The sequence below is a fragment of the Mus musculus genome, chromosome 6 (genome assembly GCF_000001635.26).
Source record: "Mus musculus strain C57BL/6J chromosome 6, GRCm38.p6 C57BL/6J".
NCBI lineage: Eukaryota > Metazoa > Chordata > Mammalia > Rodentia > Muridae > Mus > Mus musculus.
The window spans coordinates 116,620,284-116,642,875 of record NC_000072.6 but is presented as its reverse complement, the minus strand read 5'-3'; the positions used below and the strand labels follow the sequence as shown (position 1 = coordinate 116,642,875).

At 46.6% G+C, this 22,592-nt stretch overlaps 2 protein-coding genes and 1 pseudogene across 6 annotated transcripts in view; all 3 read left to right on the top strand.

Annotated features, from left to right (window-relative positions):
- Rassf4 (Ras association (RalGDS/AF-6) domain family member 4) overlaps positions 1-9,868 on the top strand; it is a 40,829-nt gene extending 30,961 nt beyond the window's left edge. For both annotated transcript variants that reach the window (NM_178045.4, XM_006505866.4), the window contains 5 exons: positions 1,090-1,191; positions 1,397-1,448; positions 2,522-2,643; positions 3,338-3,435; positions 4,578-9,868. In NM_178045.4, coding sequence (NP_835146.3) covers positions 1,090-1,191; positions 1,397-1,448; positions 2,522-2,643; positions 3,338-3,435; positions 4,578-4,638 — 435 coding nt within the window. In that variant the 3' untranslated portion in view covers positions 4,639-9,868. The remainder of the gene's footprint in view (positions 1-1,089; positions 1,192-1,396; positions 1,449-2,521; positions 2,644-3,337; positions 3,436-4,577) is intronic.
- Positions 9,869-13,876: 4,008 nt separating this feature from the next.
- Zfp422 (zinc finger protein 422) lies at positions 13,877-18,860 on the top strand. 4 transcript variants are annotated; one of them, NM_026057.3, is made up of 2 exons: positions 13,877-13,945; positions 15,743-18,860. In NM_026057.3, the coding sequence occupies exon 2, from the start codon at positions 15,840-15,842 to the stop codon at positions 16,551-16,553; it is 714 nt and encodes a 237-aa protein (NP_080333.1). In that variant the 5' UTR covers positions 13,877-13,945; positions 15,743-15,839; the 3' UTR covers positions 16,554-18,860. The 4 variants fall into 4 exon arrangements, with proteins under 4 accessions (NP_080333.1, NP_001289368.1, XP_030111415.1 ...); NM_001302439.1 differs by lacking the exon at positions 13,877-13,945 and adding an exon at positions 13,948-14,098; XM_030255555.1 differs by lacking the exon at positions 13,877-13,945 and adding an exon at positions 13,977-14,172 and having other exon boundaries at positions 15,743-17,957.
- Positions 20,348-21,404, top strand: Gm18485 (predicted gene, 18485; annotated as a pseudogene).

Sequence of the window (22,592 nt, the reverse complement as noted above, 5' to 3'; positions counted from 1 at the left end):
TATAAATAAACCAGGCATGGTGACAAAGTATGGCGATCCTGTTTTGAGACAGCTTAAGCTGTGCAAGTGGTTCAAGGCCACGTAGTGAGACCTTATCTAAAAATCAAAGAAGAGAGCTGGGGGTGTTCTTCATGGTGGTGGAGTACTTGTAGGTACTTAGTATGTACAAGACCCAGGGTTCAATTTCCAGGACCACAAAAGAGTAAACATTATCTGCTTGGCATGGTGATACTAAACTGCAATCCTGGCTTTTGGGAGGCCAGGCAAGAAGGTCTTGAGTTTCAAACCATCCTGGTCTGTGTGGTTAGAATTTGACTCAAAAAAGTATACAGGAATGTTTAAATAAGCAATTTTTAAAATTAGCTGGAGCACCAGATGTTTGTTGGAGGACTTGGCATCCTGTGTGCTGAAGAGTGAGAGGAGATGCCCATGGCCTCATACAGGCCACAGGAAGCCTTACATATTTTCTAAAAGGGGGTTCTGACATAAGCAGACATGCCTGGCAGTCTTCTCCAAGGGTTGTTTCTGAGCCATCAGGTCTCTTTGGGAGTGAGAGATGTAGGAAGACCCAGGTACGACTATATGAACCTGGGCTAGATCACATTTTGTTATCTGGAGTATTTTAAAAGGTAGCACCAAGGGGAGTGGTATGAAGGATATGCTAGAAGGTGAGAGGAAGGGGCTTGTTGGCAAATGCCACAGTGAGACTGGAGGCCTCTGCTTGGACAGCACTTGGGGAAGAGAGTAGATCTGGAAGCTTTGAGCCTAAGTCCACAGATGTTTGTTGATGCTGATGCTGTCGGTAGGTAGAGTGATGGAGAGCCCTGTGTCCTACCCCAGTGAATTCCTTCCAGGGTCCTGGTTTCCAAGATCCAGAGAGCTGCTGTTGATGGGTATGTACAGTGTTAAGCACCTTCTTCAGAGTGCTCTGAGGACACATAGCTCCTTGAGTGTCCCCAGGTCTAGGAACAAACATCATGGTCATGGGACAGGTGCTCTAAGAAGTAGTCTCCCGCTGTTTTGGTCTGCTCAGAACTTTAGCTATGTTTCCTCTGGACCTGCCCTAAGCTATCTATCTGCTCTACACAGACCTCAGTGTTCACTCCTGCCTATGGGTCTGTGACCAACGTCCGGGTTAACAGCACTATGACCACCCAGCAGGTGCTCACCCTGCTACTAAACAAGTTCCGGGTAAGTGTGACCCCAGGGAACAACAGCTTTGCCAAGAGGCTGCTTTGCTGAGTGGTGGAAGGACTGGGGGTTGCTGGGATTGGCTTTTGGGGGAAAGCCGATGTGCCGGTGTCCCTGGGATTCTAGGCAAGGAAGGGTGTGGGGTTGGTCTGTACCCTTTTGCTAAAAAATGCTGTGGTTGGATTTCTTGTGGCTGCCTGTGCAGGTAGAAGATGGTCCCAGTGAGTTTGCACTCTACACCGTCCATGAGTCTGGGGGTAAGTGCTAGCTTCCGGTGTTCACACAGCAAGTGTGCTACCTGTTCTTCTTCCCCACACCTTCCCCTCCACCGTCAAACTTGGTTCCGTTCTGAGAACCCCTCTAAAGCAGTGTTAGGAAGAACCCTCTCCAGGCCCTTCTCATTAGTGAACCATTACGTAGCTCAGTTAAGAGAGTAGGACTTGTATGCCAGGGCTGCGACCTGATCTGCTCTTGTAAACCCTCTGGGTCCCTCTGCAGCCCATGGGCAGCTTCTTGTTGCTAAGCATTTCCTGTGTCCCCAAGTCTGTGGTCCCCCTCTGTCTGCTCTGTCCCGATTTTCTCTGTGCCGAGCCTTTATTAAATGATATATAGGAAGGACAATTATTTTCCCTCTACTCCCACTCACTGGATGGGCCTACAAAGTACATGAACCAAATGCAGGTCTACAAGAGGAAAACAAGCTGGCTTGCTAATGGGTCATCCCAGATAACCATGGAAGGTCCCAGAGATGAATCACCCAAAGGAATGCCCAGACTCCTTTTGTCATAGCAAGGAAGTCAACTTTTAGAGAGGTGAGAAGATGGAGGTGAATGGAGGGTGGAGGGGACTTTGAGGCAAGATGGTGACCAAGTATCAGTAGCTAATGGAAGGTGAGGATGGTTTTTAGTGGCATTCATTGTGTGGATTCCTCTGTTGCTGCCCCTGGGCTAACAAGGGTCTAGAGTTGGGGCTGGTGATTAGCTTCTGTCCTGACAGTATCTGACTTCTGACAGTAAATGAGAGGTCTCAACAGATTGATGTCTTGCTGCTGGGAAAGTGAGAAAAGCAGCTGTTTCTAGCCTCAATCCTGAGTCCAGAGTGCTGACCTAGGTTGGCCAGTTCTGCTGCCCTTCCATGGAATCATGTATCTTGCAAGATGCAGACCCACAGAAGTCTGAGAAAGATTCTCTGACTACCTCCCTTTTATCATGCCCCTGTCCTGATTACATACATACATACATACATACATACATACATACATGCATACGTACATACAGGGGTAGGTGGGCAATCCTCACATCCCCATGAATTTTGTAAAATTCTATTTCAGAGCAGACAAAATTAAAAGATTGCGAGTACCCACTGATATCCAGAATCCTGCATGGGCCCTGTGAGAAAATTGTCAAGATCTTCTTGATGGAAGCTGACTTGAGCGAGGAGGTGCCCCATGATGTGAGTGGGGGTGGAGCTGAAAGCCTGCTCCACAGGGAGGGACTGTGAGGCAAGACTTGAAGGAAGGGGATCTTGGCCCCAGTCTTCCCAGGCAGTGTATCCTAGGTTCTGTTAGCTTAGGGGACAGAAGAACTGGGGTACTCAGAGAGCTCAGCCCTGCTGGTTTCCTCATAAGTAAAACCGTTTCTGATGCTTTTGTTATCATGCTAAAGACTCACAGAGAGGCCCTTAACTAGGGCCAACTCAAGGGCAACAGGTATTAAATCTCAATGATAAAACTATACACAGATGTGCAGCCCCTAAACAAAGGGGCCTCCTTGGAATATGGGTCTCCAAGCTTGTGGCTGACTCCCTCAGCTTCCCAGGGCTGGGTCAGCTTCTTTTCATTGTTGAGCACAATGGTATTCCCACTCCCCACCCATGCCAAGAGCACTCGGGTGTGACAATGACACAGACTTGAATGCTTTTCCCAATATTTATCTCAGTGGCATTTCCTCCAGTGGATGAAGGTTGCCTTTGAGATAAGAGTAGTCCCTCCTCTCCCAGCACACAGAACTGAGCAATGGCAGCAGTAGGGCTGGGAAGAGAGGCGGCTCCTGTGTCCTGTGGGTACAGGACTTTGGCTTTGGCCACTAGGGAAAGCACATCTCAAGCCCTCATCTAATGCACATGTTAATGGTCTTGGATTTTCTAGGTTGCCCAGTACATTAAGTTCGAAATGCCGGTGCTGGACAGTTTTGTTGAAAAATTAAAAGAAGAGGAAGAAAGAGAAATAATCAAACTGACCATGAAGTAAGCATTACCCGCTGGCCGGACACGGTTTTGGCCACTAGAGAACATCTGCAGGGCGTACCTCTGTCCAAGCAGGCAGGCTTCTCCCTTCTGGAGACACCAAGTACAGTGGGAAGGCCTGCTGACCTCGGTCCCCAGTAGTACTCTCCTACCCCACTGATTAGTACCGATAGCAAGCTGGGGTGTTAGCCTCCTGAATTAAAGCATACACCTATCCAGGCCGGGCCTCTTCTCTGAGGAATTTGGAGCATAAGACAAAGGGCAGGAGCCTGGTGAGCCCTGGGTTGGCTTTCTGGTTCTGCTAATGACCAAGCTCCGATAAAGCAAGCACAGAGTCTGCTGGATAGAACCTCAGCCTAGTCCAAGGCTGTCCTACAGGCAGGAAGTTTGAGCCCAGTGGGAAGCAGTGATTGTTAACACTCAAGCTCTGGCTGCTGTTTGGGGGAGCAAAGGTCACCAGCATCAGGACAGGCTATGTGACATTAATGATGCTTTGGGTCCCAGTGATCTGTTTGTGATTCAGAGATGTGTGGCATGGGGCAGGATGTGTGAGGAACATTTAGGAGGGCTGGGCGGGGAAGTCAAGATGCTCTCTCCAATATGAGAGACCAGGAGCCGGGGCTGGTTTGGATTTTGGCTTCACACTAATGATCCCTAGAAAGCCATATCCACCCACAGGCTTCCTTCTGTGCAACTAGACCTCAGATGCAGTGGGGACTCTAGAGCATCGTACCCATCAGTGATGTCACTATAGGATTTTAAAGACAGTAGAGGCCTGGGAATCACCTGGCCAGTGGATTCAGTTTGGGAAGAACAGTTCAAAACCCAGGCTAAGGACGTAGCTCAGGTTAATTGCACAGCCCTGGCTCAGGCATTGTCTTCTTACAAACTGATCTATAGCCCTGAGCTGCATCCCAGCACATCCCTGTCCCTACTAGAGAGTCTGGAATAGAATTGCCAGCACTTTTCTTTGAAGTTCTGCACAGTCCGCTGCCCTGGAGCCTCCTTGCTGAAGGACAGAAGTGACTGCTAGTCGACCAGCTAGGAGCAGTGGTCTCCCTGCTCCCATCACCCCCACTCTCTGCTCTCACCTCCCTGGCCCTCTAGCCTTAGGAAAACCCCTTAGCTTTGTCTCTCTCCAGGTTCCAAGCCTTGCGTCTAACAATGCTGCAGCGTCTGGAACAGCTGGTGGAGGCCAAGTAACTAGCCAGAGCTTGCCTTTTGTGATGCCTGCAGTAGCAAGTGTGCATGGAGTCCCAGGGACCCAGCTCTAACTGATCGCTGACCAATGGTTGCTGCCCAGTACCCATGCTCATTCCACCTCTCCACGGACGACATAGCATCCTGCATCTCTAGTCTTGGTACCACGGTGAGCATGCACAGGCACACCCAGGAACTTGCTGGCTAGGATCTATGCGCAAAGCTGGCCTACGTGGTAATAAAGAGCCTTGGAACTGTGGTACCAGCCACATTGTATGGTTGATTAGTATGGCCAGCCTTGTTCCTGTGTATTTCCAGCTTGAGAGAGCTGTATAGCACCTATCCCTGGAGAATGGGTTTCATCTGCTTGCCCAGTGCCTGTCCCTGAGCCTCTGCATGGCCACAAGTCCCTGCCCTTATCACCCATGCGAACAGAAACTCTGTCTTCCCTTGCTTCTCATTGCCTCTCAGGAACCATTCTGGAGCAGGAGCTGCCAACAGTCGTGAGATATGGCCTGCTTCTAACTATTGCTTCACCATGATATCCTGGCTTCCGAGCCTCCTTTCCCAGCCAACATTCCTGGCCTAGAGGTTAGATCGGGACTAGGACTACCAAGATCTCCTCAGCTCTTGGCACAAATCACCCTTAACTTGTGAGTGTGATTCAAAGAAATCCTTGAAAGGAGTTGTCTTCAAGAAATATGTCCATTGAATTATGTTTCGGAAGTTGATTCATGTAGCTGACAGTGGATCCAGAAGGGTCAGTCCCCTTCACTCCATCTTGTGGATGTCTATATATGTCTCCTGCTTTCCTTGAGACAGAGCTTGTTTCTCTCTAGTGGATAGGGACAGCTCTCAATACTTCCTACCAAAGCTCTGCAAAACATGGAAAAACGTCTATTTGAGGACAAAAGGCTTCTAATCCCTTAGATACAGATACAGAACCACTTGTTTGCTGGCTGATTGAAACCTCTGGAATGAATGAGAAAACTATGCAGTGGTTTATATCAGTTTTGGGAATGATTGTCTAACAGCAAACTAAAGGCCAGCTTCTTCTCCTGAGGTCTGTGGACAGTGGATTTAAAGAGAAGTATGATGAAGGCCTTCGAAGACAGAGTTCCATCTTCAAGGCAGTGCATGTAGAAGCCACTCATGGAGCCCTGAAGAGCAGAGTGTGAGAACAGCTGTGCAGGGGGAAGCCACAAGGCAGGGTAGATGTCGCCTCTAGATTTTCCAGACCCAGCTCTGTTTCACAGAGATGCTCAGCTGCCAAGAGAGGTCTCTTGCCTCCTCCCCTCTTTGGCACTGTACTTTCTTCGGTGCTTAACAAACGCCTGTTGTGTTGAGCAGAAACTGCAGGACCAACCTTTCTTGTGCTTCTTCTTGTTGTGCTTATTGCCTTGATCTGTTTTTCTAATCCCCGAAGCTGTTGTACCACGCTATTAAGAGCTGCAGCTGACAGAGGAACCACCCACCTGTTGGAACCTGTCCACATTGACAGGACTTCTTCACCTCGTGCACGGTCTGAGAATTGGTGTGACGCCTGAGGCAAGGCTGCCCTGCTTTAGAACACAAGAAAGGACTCACTGGTGGTGGCCTGTGGATGGCCTGAGCAATAAAGTCATCCTAAATTGCAGAATTTTAGCATCAGAAGTGCAAAGGAATCTTCTAGCCAAAGACTCTGAAATTGAAAACCTGAACTGGATTTTTAGCCTCAAGACATCTGCCTGTCCGGTGCTCAGAGGTAATTAACTGACTTGACTGTTTTATGCCAGGCCTGTGCTAGACCCTGGAGGAACAAAGACAGAGCCTTGGTAATTCCTCTTCTGGAGGAGCAGACTTGGAGACAGTTATGCGCCTGATATTGAGTAGACAGCTAAGAGTGAATGGTACTGAATGGTACTGTAAGCCACGAGACAGCTTCCGTCCCTGACCCAGGAACTCACTCAGTGCTGGGGGAACCACTGACACAGGAAACCCTGGAAGTGGCCACCAACTTGGTGGTGTTTCACAGCTGTCCAAATATTACTTAAGGCTTTTTAAAATAAGTTTTACTTTCAAACTATTATCAAAACTAATTTCTGAATGACTAGAGTTTGGAAAAACTCTAGCAAGTTGCACAGAGCAGTGCTCTCTGCTGTGTTCCTCTGAAGTGTTCACAAATGTTAGACTGACCTGCCACATCTGCTCTTAGAGGACAACTGGAGAACCAACCTTTGCAGGGCATAACAACCCCAGAACTTGAGACTATGGAGGCTGTGGCTTCACAGTGCGCTTGGGCTATCACCTGCGATGGAGGTCACAGCCTTCTGGTGTGTTCTCCACTTCTCAGATGATAAAGGTATCTATAGATAAAGTGAAGATCCCGGTTAGAAAGGACTGTCTTCCAAAATAGATCTGTCCTCAGAGCTTCACATAGTAAACAGCACAGGTCGAAATCAGTGTGATTACAAGATTGCAAAAGTCCCGAGCTCAGGATAAACAGGGTTGTTTGTCCAGATCAAATGACCAGAACGGATCGGAAACAGGAGTAGGGGAAAGACTTGTTTTTCTAAAGCAATAATAACCTTTAGACTTTCTCAGTGACAAAACAAAGTCTTTCACCCAGAATACATCTGGCTTCTTGGTCACAGGGCAAGGAGAGAGGGCTTATTTACTCTACTCAGGTGATCTGGTAGGAACTGGAATTATGCCAGCTGCACTGTGTGAACACAGCTGCAGAGTGACAGGCCATGGAATGTCCTTATCAGGAGTACTCTGACTACCAGGTCCTCAGGCCCTCTGACCCTCATCAGTGGCAAGCAGGAAGTCTGCTAGGTCCCAGCCAGGCAGTAGCACGTTTCAAAACAACCAGACGCATGGACTATATTTAGGCCCCAAGAACTACACTTGGGTATTAGCCAGCTGCTGACGTGCCAGGAGCCTCACAGAGCCTGAGGTGGGGTTCTGTGCCCTCCAGCAGGGTTGGGACAATGGTTTGCTGCTAATCTAAGAACATGGCAATTCCCAGGGTTTCCTTTTTCATCCAGCCCAAGGGGCATAAGACAGTGCCTCAGGCTTGTCTAACTGACTCATTGTCCAGGCTCCTGGGCTGAAGGACCCACTTTGAGAGAAATAGAGCATGTTTGATCCCATACTCAGGCCATTCAAATGACCCGTCCTGCTGTCCCTGGACTGTGGGTCAGTTCTGCCCATGACAGCAGCACTCCTCACTGATACAGGGCTTACTCATGTACATGTACGTACACCTGCATGTGTAGCAAAACACTTATGTGAAGACCAGGGTCTAAGGAACAAAACCACAGAAAAGGGAAATTACTTTGCTAGGCTGTTTCTCAGCTGTTGTTGTTGTTGTTGTTGTTGTTCTACATTTCTTGTTCTATAATGTTCTTTAAATATTCAACCCACTCTGGGTAAGTGGCCCCTGTGGTGCAGATCTCCAGAGAAGCTACAGTCACTGAACTAAGACTCCCCAGAAAGAAAATCTGCTAGGTGCCCAGGCTGTGGCCTCTCCTCTTACCCTTTGTCTTCTTCTCCCTTTGTCTGAGGACTACATGTGACTGTTCCTCATAATTTAATTTACTTAAAAATGACGTGGTTCCAAAACTTGACTCTGTTAAGTGTGTGCATGCGGCTGTTTCGCCACATCTGGTCCTCGTGTGTGAGAACCAGCTGCCAAAGGCAGAAGGTGCTGTGAATCGAACCGGAGGCACAGATCGACCCCAGAGTGCAGAGTGTAACTTATGGATTCACAGGCTTCCTTCCGTGGCCTGAGAAGCAACAAGGCAGAAGATCCTCATATCTCAAGTAGGAGTAAGACGTTTCTACATCACTCCAGACAAGTGTGGGCTGCAGTTAACCAGTATATACCACATCTCTCTCCAAAGCTGTTGTCACATCCAGTATGAGTTAAGAATACTGTGTGTCAGTGACCAGCACAGAGTGCTTGGGTATCCTAACAGCTTTGTCTCACAGGGCTGGTGATGTGGGCCAAGGTCAGCTGGTAGGCAATATGGCAGGTATAGTGAGCATGCCTTTCATCACGTCAGACTGGATTCTACACTGGGGAAGTTACTTGCCTCAATTTCCCCATCAGTCAGATAGGGGTAAACATGGTTCCTAGCTCTCAAGGTTACTGAGAGTCATAGCTTTATTGCCATAACAAGGCCAGAAATCTCAGCATCACAGGAGACTATACATCTCTCAGAAACTGTGGGACTATATAGTACCCATGGTGTGTTCTGATCGATCCTGGATCCCCGGACTCCTTGGGACATGCTATTGAAGCAGAGTGACGGTGGGAGCGTGTGTATCGGGGCTGCTTCTGGGCCACTGTGTTGCCTCCATCCGTTCTTGAGCAGTGTTGAGTCCCCTAGTAAAGTCCTCATCTGGAGCTACACACTCTAGGTTGTGTGGGGCTCAACCTTCCTAATGCTCCAATCCTTTAATACACTTCCTCATGGTGTGAAGACCTCCCGACCATAATAATTACTTTTGTTGCTGCTTCGCAACTGTAATTCTGCTACTGTTATGTATGAATCGCAGTGTAAATATCTGATATTACCAGTGGTCTTCGTCGACCCCTGAAAGGGATCATCAGACCCCAAAGGGGTTGTGACAACCCACAGGTTGAGAATTGCTGCACTGGGGACTCTGAGAATTGCCCCCACCCCCCAATACAGAAAAGAACAAAGATCAAAGAAGATGTCCCACACAGCCATTATGGTCGTGCTATGGTAGTGTTAAAGAACTTAAAGGTTCCTCAGACCTGGCTGAAGTGTAGCAATCGGATGTGTTATGCTAACATATGACCCAGGGCATGGGGCTTTGATTGCTCACACCGCTTTTCTTTGCCACTTTGATGCTCGTGTCCTTTCCTGGCCCAGGCCTCTCCCCAGGCTTCCCTCCCAGTCTTTCCACTCACAGTGGCTTTGCTCCTTTCTTTCCTCACATTTGTCTCCTTCCAAAACGCCACCACTCTTTGACTGCCTGCCTAATCTCAATCCCTTTGGGCCTTTTGTAGCTGATGTAGCTGTTTTTTCTATACAGGCAAGAAGGATGCTCTCTCTACCTTTAAGTGAGGCAACAAAGACTTACGACTCATGACTAGTAGTCTCAGTGCATTTTGGCTCTTGCATTTTTTCCTAGTCCACCAGTGCCCACCACCATTGCTCACCGCTGGCACCAACCACGTATGACAACAGTTTAGTAATAAAATTAGCAATAAATCATGTTTCTCGTGTGTTACTGTTTAGTCTCTATCATTGGAATAAAACACAAACCACAAGTAATTTAGGGGAACAATGATTTATTTCAGCCATCAGGTCCATCACTGAGGGGAAGACAGGGCAGGAACTTGAAGCAGAAATCATGGAGGAGTGCTGTTTGCTGGCTTTCTCACAGGCCTCTTCTTAGCTAGCTTTCTTATGTAGTTCAAGACTATTACCCAAGGAATGGTGCTACTTACAGCAGTCTGGGTCCTTCTATATCACCTAATAAGAAAATTCCCCACAGACATGCCCATCTCAGATGATTTTAAGCTGTGTCAACTTGACAATTAAAGCTAATGAGATGGGCTGGAGAGGTGGGTCAGGGGTTAAGAACAGTGACTGCTCTTCCAGAGGTCCTGAGTTCAATTCCCAGCATTCACATGGTGGTTCACAACCATCTGTAATGGGCTCTGATACCATGTTCTGGTACGTCTGAAGACAGCTACAGAGTACTCATATAAATAAAAATAAATACATCTTTTTTTAAAAAGCTAATGAGAACAACGCTGTGCATTAATTCATTCCAGCTTTGATAAAGTTCATATAGTGTCTGGCTTATTGAGTTGTTGACCATTATGCAGATCAAACATCATTAAGCTCAGGGCTCTGGCATCTGCAGAAACAGCTCCCTCTGCTGGCCAGAACTCTTCAGCCAGAGACAGGAACTCCTGAAGCAACTGTCTGGCCTTCATTTACCTATTGGCCAAGGCAGATACAGTGAGCCCTGCTTTGTAGGACTGTGGCTAGAAGAGAATAAGGGAAATATTGAAGTAAGCAGAGAAGCATCTTACCAGTTTGTTGATGCAACAAATGTGTACTGAGAACCTCCTGCCTGCTGAGCATGGTTCTTAGCCCTGCAAATACAACCAAGAACCTGACAAACCGTGTCAGACCTCATGTGCCACAGTCAGGTCATTGGCTTTTGTTTTGAGATGGGAAGACTTTGGGAGGCTTTGGACCCATGAAAGGCATGATCTAATTTGGTTTTCAGAGGGTGACACTGAGCTCCGAAAGGACATTTGTCAGGAAGCAAATGCAGTCGCAGGGGCGGGGAGGGGGACGATGACACTGACACTTGAGGCTCTGTGGAGATTGCAGGAAAGGGGCTTTGTTCTGAACACACACTGTGAAGACAGGCCCAGAACAATCTGTGAAAGTGAGGGATGGGGAGCTGGAGAGATCCCTGCCAGGCAGGCAGTTAGGGAAAGGGGTCACAGATAAATAAAAAAGTTGGCAGACTCCCAGCCTCTTTCTCACCTTTCTGACCTGAGACAGAGGCCAGGTGGAACTTTCTTCAGGCAGCAGGAACCTCCCTCTGGCTGACCCGTCCAGGCTGCTTAGATATGTTCAAGGCCAATCCTGAGCATGTTTACCTAGAGCTGCGGGTCTGTCCGCTCCCTGTTCTGTCTAAACTGTCTCCGTTAGAGTTTCTATTGCTGGAATGAAACACCATCACCAAAGCAACTTGGGGAGGAAAGGGTTTATTTCATCTTACACTTCCAGGTAAGAGTCCATTCCTGAAGAAAGCCATGGTAGGAACTCAAGCCGGGCAGAAACCTAGAATCAGGATCTGATGGAGAAGTCAAGAAGAGCTGCTCACTGCCTTCCTCCCCAGGGCTCACTCAGCTTGTGCTCTTAAATACCCCAGAATCACCTGCCTAGGCTGACACCACCTACACTGAGCTGGGCCCACTGACAACAACTGTTAATTGAAAAAAAAAAATGCCCTACAGATATGCCTACAGGAAGAACATAAGGGGATGAAAGGGGTTGTTTCTCAACTGAGAGTTCCTCTTCCCAAATGACTCTAGCTGGGTCAAGGTAGTATAACACCAAACAGGACATTAGCCAGTATGAAATGAGGAGAGTGAGAACTCAACCTGGGGAACCCAAAAGCCCCCCCCCCCATGAGGAAAATGATAGAGAACAGGGCGCTGATAGCCCCACGTGAGGAAAATGGATTTTGGTTTCTGAATCCCCTTTCCACCTTGTGGAGAGTCTTTCTTTCTGTGTGCTTTTCAGTAGCTGTCTCCGGGGCCTGCTTTCTCACTGACTTTAACTGGGGGATGGGTGGGTCCACCACTTCCTTTTCCAATGCTCGTGTGTGTGTGTGTGTGTGTGTGTGTGTGTGTGTATGTGTGTGTGTTGTGGTTGTTGTTGTTCTGTTTTTTTTACCTTTTTGTGTCTTGGATTTTTTTCTCTTTTATTTCTTTAGCTGGTGAGAAAACACCCAGCCAAGACCCCCAGATGGCACCAGAAGGGTTGTTTGTAAGTTTAGAGTAGGGGAGACCATGACAAGAGTGACATTGAGGATTTTGGCTTGAGCAGCTGGAGTGAAGGCACGGTTGTCAATTGCTGGGCGGAGACTATCGAGGGACAGAACGTTTGATGTGCCATGCTCACTGCGCATTCAAACGGGATCCCAAGCAATCGGATCCAGGAGCCTGGAGCTCTGGAGAGTTGCACATGTCAATGGGTCAAGAGAGTTTATGCTGGGACCAAATATAAATGACCGTGGCCCAGAAACAGATTTAGGTTACCTCAAATCCCAGGCCCCAACATGGAAGCAGTTTCATGAAGTTTCATAGTAATAGAATAAAGAAAGTTGCAAAACAAGACACTTTGGAACACACTAGTGGAAGCATGGAGTGGGAGGTTATAGCAGCATGGAGGAACCTCAGCTGCAGGCTTCCGCTATCAGATGACTCTTGGACTTCTGGTTGTAGAAAATCAGTTTTGTTAAATTAGCACATCCCAAAATATTTTTTACCTGTCAGTCACAGGATGTCAGGTCAAAAGTGGGCAAAGTAGTGGTTATTTCCATGGCTAGAGATACCTCAAACTCTGTTATGACTGGGCTCCGGACCTACGACACTCCCAAACCCTCCATAACCACAGAAGCTCACTTATCTGGCCAGCCGCGCAGAAGAGTGCTGCTTCTCTGCAGGAAGTTGCATTTATGGACACCAGGATCAGCCAAGGTCGCCAGTGAGGGGAGTCTGCCTTAATGCGATGAATCTGAAGCCATTAGAACTCCCCTGGGAAGGAAGCATGTGTGCCTTTCCAAACCGAGTTGTTCACTCACAGTGTGAGCGGGAGCAGAATTCCTCTCCAAGCTGGGGTTCCTGCCCAGTACACTGAACGCATTCATTTTCCTCTGATAGGAGTGGCTGATGCAAAGTCACGGCTCTCTCCTCAAAGTCATGAGTTTTATTCAGAGGCCAAACACAAGTGATGATGGCCCAGGGAACACAGATTTAGATTACCCAAACTCCGCCTTTCAACCTGCAACCAAATTCATGAAGGTTTGACAGTAACAGAACAAAGAAAGCCATAAATCAAGATACTTTTAAATTCATTTGTAGAAACATCAGAGAGGTGGGTTAGAGCTCTGTTTAGACATCTCAGCTATAGATGTCATCTAACATAGTATTCTTGGCCTTTTGATTGGAGAATGGGATTTTGTGTTTTATCTGTCAGGATGTTGCACATCCTTCCATAGAAGTGGACAAGGAATGGATGCATCCCAAGATGAATACTAATTATGCTCTGGACCTGCAACATCCCAACCTCTCTTCACCACCGCCGTTTTAATCAATCAGTCAGCCTGTGCGGACAGTGTCCTCCAGAAATTTCACGGGCCTTTTGGTGATATAAGGCGACCCGTGAAAAACATAAGTAACACCTTAGGCTGAAGTTATTTCTCTAGACTAGATACTCAGTACTAAGAATGCAATTTACAAGTTGGAACGGGCTGGTTTGGGGGTGGTGAGCAGAATCTAACAAAGGCCAGTTTCTGTGTAGGTCGACCAGAATAGAAAGAGAGCGGGTAACAGGCCTTAAGGTCCTTGGCTCTGCCTTCTGAGTGGTAAGAGAGGAACACAAAAGGACCACCGGAAGAATCCGCAGGATATGGTGGGGTGGGCCGGGGACCATAGAGGGTCTCTCCGCCTCTTCCTAGAGCGGCCGGCAGCTCCGCGGCTAGCAGCCCGCACTTCCGGCGGGCGAGGCGCGAGGCGGGCACCGTGGCGGCCTGCGCGGTGAGTACGCGGGGCCTGCGGGTCTGCCTGGGCCGGTGTTGGGTCGGGTCGGGCTGCGGCGCTGCACGGAGCCCGGCGGGTGGCCTCGGGCTGGGGTCGGCTTCGGCCTGGGCGCCTCCGCTCGCCGCGGAGGAGAAAGACTCCATTGTACGGGTGGGTAGGCTGCACCGGGCCATTGTGAGCGACTTGGAGGGAAGCGGCGGACTCTTTGTTGCTGCCGTAAATGGGTGAGGGAGCAGGTGCACGCCGGCTAGACGGGTCCCCAGTACTGGAGCTCCATCACCCAGCTTTACCCAGCCTCTCCCCTACTGGGGACCTCGATCAGACAACCGGACTTGGCGGGCGTTAGACGAGGGGGCGATGGACTCCCCAGGTCGGACAGTGAGAAATCAGGCCCGGAGGCGGCTCCGGGGTTGGGATGGGTAAAGGAGCTAAAGGAGCTTCGGGCCTGTGTTTACGAACCCACGAAAGGAGGTTTTAAATCAGCTTTATTTTAAAAATAGGAGCACACATAGGCTACCTGTAAGTATGATTACTTCATCCATAGGTAGATTCCATAATCGATCAGTTTGCAACCAGTTGTGAGTTCCCCGGTATTTAAAGAGATGTGTTTAAAAGTGTATGCTTACCATTATAGCTATTTATTGAGTACCAGGTACCCCACACAGTGTCTCCTGTTTACGTGGTCTGTACATAACCGAGACGGTTATGGGCAGTGATTGCTGTAGATCTGTGTTATGTGCAGTTTGCTCTTTCTGTTGCTGCAATTGTAGCAGATAAAATTATTAAACACCCAGGAAAAGCCCCTGGGCACTCTTACGTTTGGAGGATTATTATACAGCAAAATCAAGACGAAGGAAAAAAAAGGCAGGAAAAGATGTCATTTGTGTTTTTATTTACTTACTTTAAATGCTTGTGTGCAAGGAAACTCAGAAAAATAACTGAGTTGCAAGTAGGTTTTCCAACTAACCTAAGACACTGGAAGTCCAGTGACTGGCTTTGCAGGCCTGAACACCTCCCACACTCTCGCCTATTTGGAGTGTGTGTGTGTGGAAGGGGTTGTTTTGACAGCTTCCAGACAACCTTAAATGTAATGCAATAAACTTATTTTAGAGCTTTTGGTTGTGCTCTCCTTCTTGGCGTGCTATAGTCTAGGAAAGGAAGAATAAAGTGTTTTGGTTTTTTTTTTTTTTTTCCAGATTTTTCTCACCTAGTATTTTCTGAATAAGACTCTTGGGAAACTTGAAATTCTCTTTACCGATTAGCTTCTATTTTCAACTCCGCTTGCTAAGTTATCATCTATAGAAATAACCAAGCAAATAAGAATAGATAGGAATCTATGGAGGTGTAGTATAATCTGTCATTTCTTTTGAATTGGATATCTTACGTAGCAGCTATTAAATGAGAAATTTAGCACAGCCAGTATTGACCTGAGATGCTGTTTAGCAGAGATATTGATCATCTTTTGCAGTTATTTTTGTATCTTCTCTGAGACTTTATCTTGCTTTTGCTTTTTAGTCCTTCAAAATACTCTCTGTGGCTCCTCCCTAACAGGTTTATGTTTTTCTTCGTCTTCTCTTTTGCCTGTCCAAAATCAGAAACGTTGCAAAATGATGATGATGCTGATTAAGCTTAACCTCTGGCATTAGAATCACCTAACGAGCACCTGTCTCTTAAAAGTGCGTCATTGCACTTGTACTAGGTGTGCTTTGGCTACACATGGATGCAGTTTTGATAGATTGAAGAGGTGCTAGTGCTGAACTAATAAATATCTGTATTTTTCTTTTTCTTCTACAGAAGGGAATTCCGAGTTGCGTCACTCTAGGATATGAGACCTTAGTTCAGAAGTTCAGAAGACAGTAGGATCTCTTGCCGACACATTTGCCTACTCACCATGAGGTTAGGAAAGCCCAAAGGGGGTATTTCTCGAAGCGCCAGCCAAGGAAAAGCCTATGAGAGCAAGCGCAAGACAGCCCGCCAGCGACAGAAATGGGGGGTGGCCATTCGCTTCGACTCGGGCTTGAGTCGACGGAGAAGGAACGTGGACGAGAAGCCTTACAAGTGTGCTAAATGCTCCAAGAGTTTCAGTCAGAGCTCCACGCTCTTTCAGCACAAGAAGATCCATACTGGGAAGAAATCCCATAAATGTGCCGATTGTGGGAAAAGTTTCTTTCAGAGTTCTAACCTCATCCAGCACCGGCGGATCCACACGGGGGAAAAGCCCTATAAGTGTGACGAGTGTGGAGAGAGATTCAAGCAGAGCTCCAATCTCATCCAGCACCAGAGGATCCACACCGGCGAGAAGCCCTACTGCTGTGATGAGTGTGGCCGGTGCTTTAGCCAGAGTTCCCACCTCATTCAGCACCAGAGAACCCACACCGGAGAGAAGCCCTACCAGTGTGAGGAGTGTGACAAGTGCTTCAGCCAGAGCTCCCATCTGAGGCAGCACATGAAGGTGCACAAAGAAAAGAAGCCACATAAGAGGGGCAAAAATGCCAGGGTGAAAACTCACCCGGTGTCCTGGAAAAGGGGCAAAGGGAGGAAGGCGGTGGCTGGGATCCGCCAGGTAAAGGGAGCCACTTCCGGCCTTTTTAAAAAGAAGAAGTGAAAGGTAGAGGAGAAAGCCGCTCCGAAGAGTGGATGCTTTACAGTAGAGCACTTAGATACCGCTCCTCCCTAGCATGGAGACTTCAGGAGTTTCATGACAGTGCGCTGAAACTCTGAGTCTAGCTGCCCTCATTTCCTTTAAAAATAAATAAATTTATGTGACATGGAGCAGAAAGAACTGAAACAATAGTTTGGTAAGAATTTAATATTCTTAGCCTCAGTTGAAATCGCTTCCCTCCATTTTGATAAAAAGAATCATGTTTTCATGATCCACTGGCGTGCCAATGATTACTCTTATTTTTCGGAATTTCTGTATACGAAATCATTAAAGAAAGAAGGAATGGGTTTTCAGATTCTAGGATCGACTACATTTTATGTTTTTAATGTTTTGTAGTTTATTAACCATTAGTATCAGCATTGACTCAGTATTTGACATAGTAAAATGCATTCAGATTCATAGATTTTGGTTTTTATTAGTGTATATTGTACGAAGTAATGAGCTTCCTTTTCTCCAATGTGTATGAGGTATCTGTATGATGTGCTTTGCTCACACCCACCGTTACCCTCGCCCACCTCCTCCTGGTTCTCCTTTTATCCCAGAGAGTTCCCCTCCACTTAAAATGTTGCCCCTAGCGTCTGTGAATGACAGACAGTGTGTTTGGTTATTTTTCTGCATCCACTTTCCTGTGCCTACTGTAATGTTCTCTAGTTCAATCCATTCTCCAAGCAACAGGACTGTGGCTTTTCTTTTTCGTCTCACAGTCTATTGTAGTGTTTGAAGGCTTTAGCGACAACCCGCTTTTGTTTGTTTCTTTCCTTCTGCTATGTTAGTAAAGGGTGAGAAGGTCTCCATGTGGCTTTTCTTTTGTTTTTGTACTTTTTTGTTTCTTACCATATTCTTAGAGATGTAAAGGAATCCAAAGTGAGAAACTGCAGACCTCCTGCTCCTGACCGCACTTCTTGAGATGCTGATGCTGTCACTGCTCTGTCACTTGCTTTCTTGAAATGGGAATGGTTTGTGTTGAATCATGCCAGTGGCCTCACAGCGTCTACATGAATAAACTCTGTTACCAGGAAACCTCGACTTACTTCCGGCTGAAGAACTACAATGTCATAGACTGAGCTTTGAATACCACCGACTATCTAAAACAGATGTTTATCTACAAGTTACTGGCCAGCACACTGTAGCCCTGTTAGAACTTAACTTTTTTTCTTTTTTACTTTCTAGCAATTGTTTAAGAAGACTAGCATACATCCTTCTTCCAATGCCAAGCATATGTTCCTGATCAGCCTTCAGTTCATTTTTGTTTATTGAATGCTAATGTTTTCTGATTTTTATAATATCAGTTCTTCCTGTATTAATGACAATTATCCTTAAAAATAAAGATTAAGATATTTTCGCATACTACTATCTATTTTACTTCTGGGAAATTGTTTGCAGTGAGTTAAAAAACTGGTCACAGCTTTCAGGAGACTTGTTCTGCTCTTTGTGATTTTTCTCAGATCTGAACTTTACCTCCCTCCTACAACCACCACCACCCCACCACCCACGTTTTAATGGAGAGCCATAGCGTGTGGCCTATTGACAATAGTTACATCCAACAGAGTATCCAAAGTGTCTTATAAGGCTATTGCAGACATCTGTTATGAAAGACTTGATCCTTGACATCCTGTTGTAGCCAAATCTCTATAGCAGGGATGCATCCATGAGGCCCTAGTGAGCATGTGTCAGTCTCTGATTTGTGTGAGATAGCTTCTTGGAGAGGAGGAGGGGACACAGGACTAATCCCATTTTCTTAAGTCCTGTGAATTGCCCATTCTGGTGACAACCACAGTAAGGCCTCTCTAGTAGTTTTGATAGCTTGCACTCTTATCTAATAGATCCACCTGTGTTTCTTATTAAAATAGAACACATTCTTCAGGTTTTTTGTTTGTTTGTTTGTTTGGGTTTTTTTGTTTTTTTTTTTTTGTTTTTTTTGTTTTTTTTTTTTGAGACAGGGTTTCTCTGTATAGCCCTGGCTGTCCTGGAACTCACTTTGTAGAACAAGCTGGCCTCGAACTCAGAAATCCACCTGTCTCTGCCTCCCAAGTGCTGGGATTAAAGGCGTGTGCCACCACCACACGGCCATTCTTCAGGTTTTAATGTTTGTTTTGTATGTGTTCTGAAAACCTGGAGGCTGACAGGCATCAAAGACACTGATCTGTGGGAGGCTTCTATGGTGACCAGTGTACTTTGTGTTCCATTTTAGAAACGTCAATAAAACTCAGAGATCGATCACAAGTGTATAAAATTAATAAATATACTGTTAGAAATTGAATGCCAATGTGAGTTTAGTAGATAGGGTCTGATAGGGTCTTGGTGTGAAACCCAGACCTTAAATTCATTCCCTTGCTTGAGCTTTTTCTTCCCATGGGCTAGAGTTACACATAAGAGCTACCAGGCCCAGCATTACACATAAGAGCTACCAGGCCCAGCATTACACATAAGAGCTACCAGGCCCAGCATTACACATAAGAGCTACCAGGTCCAGTATGACTTCTGTGGAACTTTTCTTTTCCCAATGAAACATGAAGGAGTCTGGTGGAGTTGGGATGTGGCTGTGTAATAAAGCACTTCCCTAATAAGCCCTAGACCACTGTGCTTAGATGTGGGAGAAGTCTGCAACATAACCAGAATTGTGTTGGTAAACACCTGACACTAGAAACTCAGCAGAACACAGGGGTTGAGGAGCAGTTTTCTTATACAATGAGATATCAGAGGTGATATCTACTAAACTCACACAGCCTAATATATGTGAGTTCCTGTCTCAAAAAAAAAGTAAAAAGAATTTTATTGTCTATTTTATATGTTGAAAATCCAGACAGGCCTGTTGTATAGATTGAAGTGTTTGTGAGGTCACTTTGCATTCACTGTGTGTCTTTAATTCTGCAGACTCCCACATAGTCCAAGCTCAGATACACAGCTCTATATGTTTCCAGTCACAGATACATTGAGTATTAAACAGTGTCGTATGTACTAAAATCACATTAAAAAATTGTTTGTAAAGTGGACATCTAGAAAACTTAAATAGAAAACTTAGGTGAACTTAGACTTTTAAGATAAATTTACTAAGTAGTCAAAAGCCTGATAAAATCAGCAATTACTGTAATAAATAATATTTTTCTAAGATAATTCAGTTATACAAATGTTTCTAAGAGCAGAATAATACTCTAAAGGCTGGTTTCTTTAGACACAGAGAATTAGTAGTTACACTGTACATTAAATTTTGACCTTAGAAAATCTTCAGAGGGCTGAGATAGAGACAGATTGGTGCTATGGTCATCCCCCTGCCTGCACCACACAAAAGGTAAACTGTGCTGCCTGTCTGGAATCTCCAGCAGGAAGGTCAAGGCCACGATTGGCTGCAAACGGAGTTTGAAAGGAGCCTAGCCTGGAATGCATGGAACTATTTGTTGTTTGTTTGCTTGTTTTAAAAAACATCAATACATTTTCATTTTGAAACATTTTACCAAAAGAAAAAGGAAAAAAAGTTGGAGGAAAAGTTGAAAAGATGGCTCAGTAGGTAAATTTGCCACCACACCTGACCACTTGAATCTTATCATTAGAACCCACTTAATGGAAGGGTAGATCTGACACCCACACATTTTCTGCTTCACACATGTCCCCCATGCACAAATAAATGTAAAACATCTTTTAAAAGTAACATCAGTATGTCCCTTAACCAAAGAATAGATAAAAATGTGCTACATGCACACAATGGAGTATTACTAGGCAGTTTTTTTTTTTGAATGCCATCATTGGACAAAAACTGTGAGATCTAAGAGATCCTTGCTTCTCCAGCTCCTGCAGAGGAATTGCCCCTTGCATGAATATCCCAGGAGAAAAGAGTTTCCTGTGCCCCATGTCCTCCTAGGTAGAGGGGCTGACCCCTGGAACTGCCACTAATTCCTGTGGAGGGACCGCCTGCCCACACCGAAGCACCTGTCATGAATGCCCTGAGCATCCTGTCTGTATCTTCCCTGACAGATATGCTAGAAGGTTCTGTGAGACCGATCACAATGAGTGTGCTTGCAGGCCCTGCCACAATGTTGCTGTGTGCCGGGATGGAATCAATGGCTACTCCTGCATCTGTGTGCCTGGATACCAAGGCGGGCATGGTGACTTGGAAGTGGATGAATGTGTTTCTGATCCCTGCGTAGATGAGTCTGCCTGCCTCATGAGATAGGAAGTGTATTCTGGTGTGAACTGTGAGTTGGAAACCGAGGACTGTGGACCCCAGCCGTGTCTGCATAGTGCCATGCATCAGCATGCTCGGGGGGCTCACTTCTGTGACTATGCACCTGGATGCCTTGGAAACCACTGTGAACTCAATTTTGATGAATGTACCAGTCAGCCATGTCTCTATAGAGGTCTATGTATGGATGGAGGAGACAACTCCTACCATGACTGCACGGGTAGTGGATTCACAGGGACATACTGTGAGACTGGGATGACTCTTTGATGGTCAAAGCCCTGTCACAATGATGCAACATGTGAAGACACTGTTGACAGCAGTATTTGTCATTGTTGGCCTGAATACACAGGTGTCCTGTGTGAGACAGACATAAATGAATGCGGTAGCCCCCCCCCCCGTGCCCCCTGCCCCTCCCCCCGCCAGTTTGGAGGGAGAGGGGGAATGAGCTAAGCTGTTCTTAGAAGCTCTATACAGACACACTGCAGGCCTGCCTTCCTCCTTCAGTTGCCTTGGAGCCTCAGGCTATGTTTGTATCCGTTAACCCACATACACAGACAGGAGCCTCGCATAACTGTCCTCTGAGAGACTCCACCCAGCAGCTGACCGGAAACAGATGCAAAAACCCACAGCCAAAAAAATTGACAGTGCTCAGGAAGTCTTGTGGAAGAGTTGGGGGAAGGACTGAGGAACCCAGAGGGAATAGGGATTCCACAAGAAGGCCAACAGAGTAAATTAACCTGAACCCTTGGGGCTTCCAGAGACTGAACCACCAACCAAAGAGTTTACAAGGGCTGGACCTAAGACCTAGCCCCTCTCCCTTGCTCATACATAGCAGATGTACAGCTTGAGCTTCATGTGGGTCCACCACCAACTGGAGTGGAAGGTGTCCCTGTCTGTTGCCTGCCTGCCTGTAGATCCTGTTCCCCTAACTGGGATGTTTTGTCTGGCCTCAGTGAGAGAGGATGTACCTAGTCCTGCAGTGACTTGAGGTACCAGCCTGGGTTGGTTTCCTGGGAGGGATCTCTCATTTCTCAGAGGTGAAAGGGAGGAGAGGGTGGGGAAGGGGCCATGTGGTGGGGGGACTGGGGGCTGCAACTGGGATGTAAAGTGAAGAAAGAAAGAAAGAAAGAAAGAAAGAAAGAAAGAAAGAAAGAAAGAAAGAAAGAAAGAAAGAAAGAAAGAAAGAAAGAAAGGAAGGAAGGAAGGAAGGAAGGAAGGAGAGAGAGAGAAAGAGAGAAAGAGAAGGAAGGAAAGAAGAGAGAGAGAGAAAGAAAGGAAGAGAGAGAGAAAGAAAGAGAGGAAGGAAGGAAGGAAGGAAGGAAGGAAGGAAGGAAGGAAGGAGGGAAGCAAGGAAGGAAGGAAGGAAGGAAGGAAGATAGCATCATGAAATTTGTGGGCAAAATGCTGGAATTAGGAAAATAATCATCTTGATGTGACCCAACCCAGAAAGATGAACATGGTACGTAATCATTTATAAGTAGATATTAACTGTGAAGTAGCCCAGAGAGGCTAAGTAACAAGGAGAGCTAAGCGCAGACAAATGGGTCTCCCTGAGATGAGAAATAGAATAGATTTTTGTGATTGGACTGGGAGTTGGTGAGGATGTGAACAGGAGGGATCAGGTTGTGGGGATGGGTGGTGGGACAAAGTGCAGGCAGAGATGACTGGGATTGGAGGGCATTTGAGGGGTGATGTGGGAAACCCCTGGAATTTACAAGAGTGACCCTAGCAAGGACTCCTGGCAATAGGATAGAGAGGACAAGGAGCCTGGACCATCCATCTTTTGTAACCAGACAAGGCTTCCA

Excerpts from the sequence above, each read along its gene's own strand:
- Zfp422 (NM_026057.3), top strand. The coding sequence starts at position 15,840 with ATGAGGTTAGGAAAGCCCAAAGGGGGTATTTCTCGAAGCGCCAGCCAA.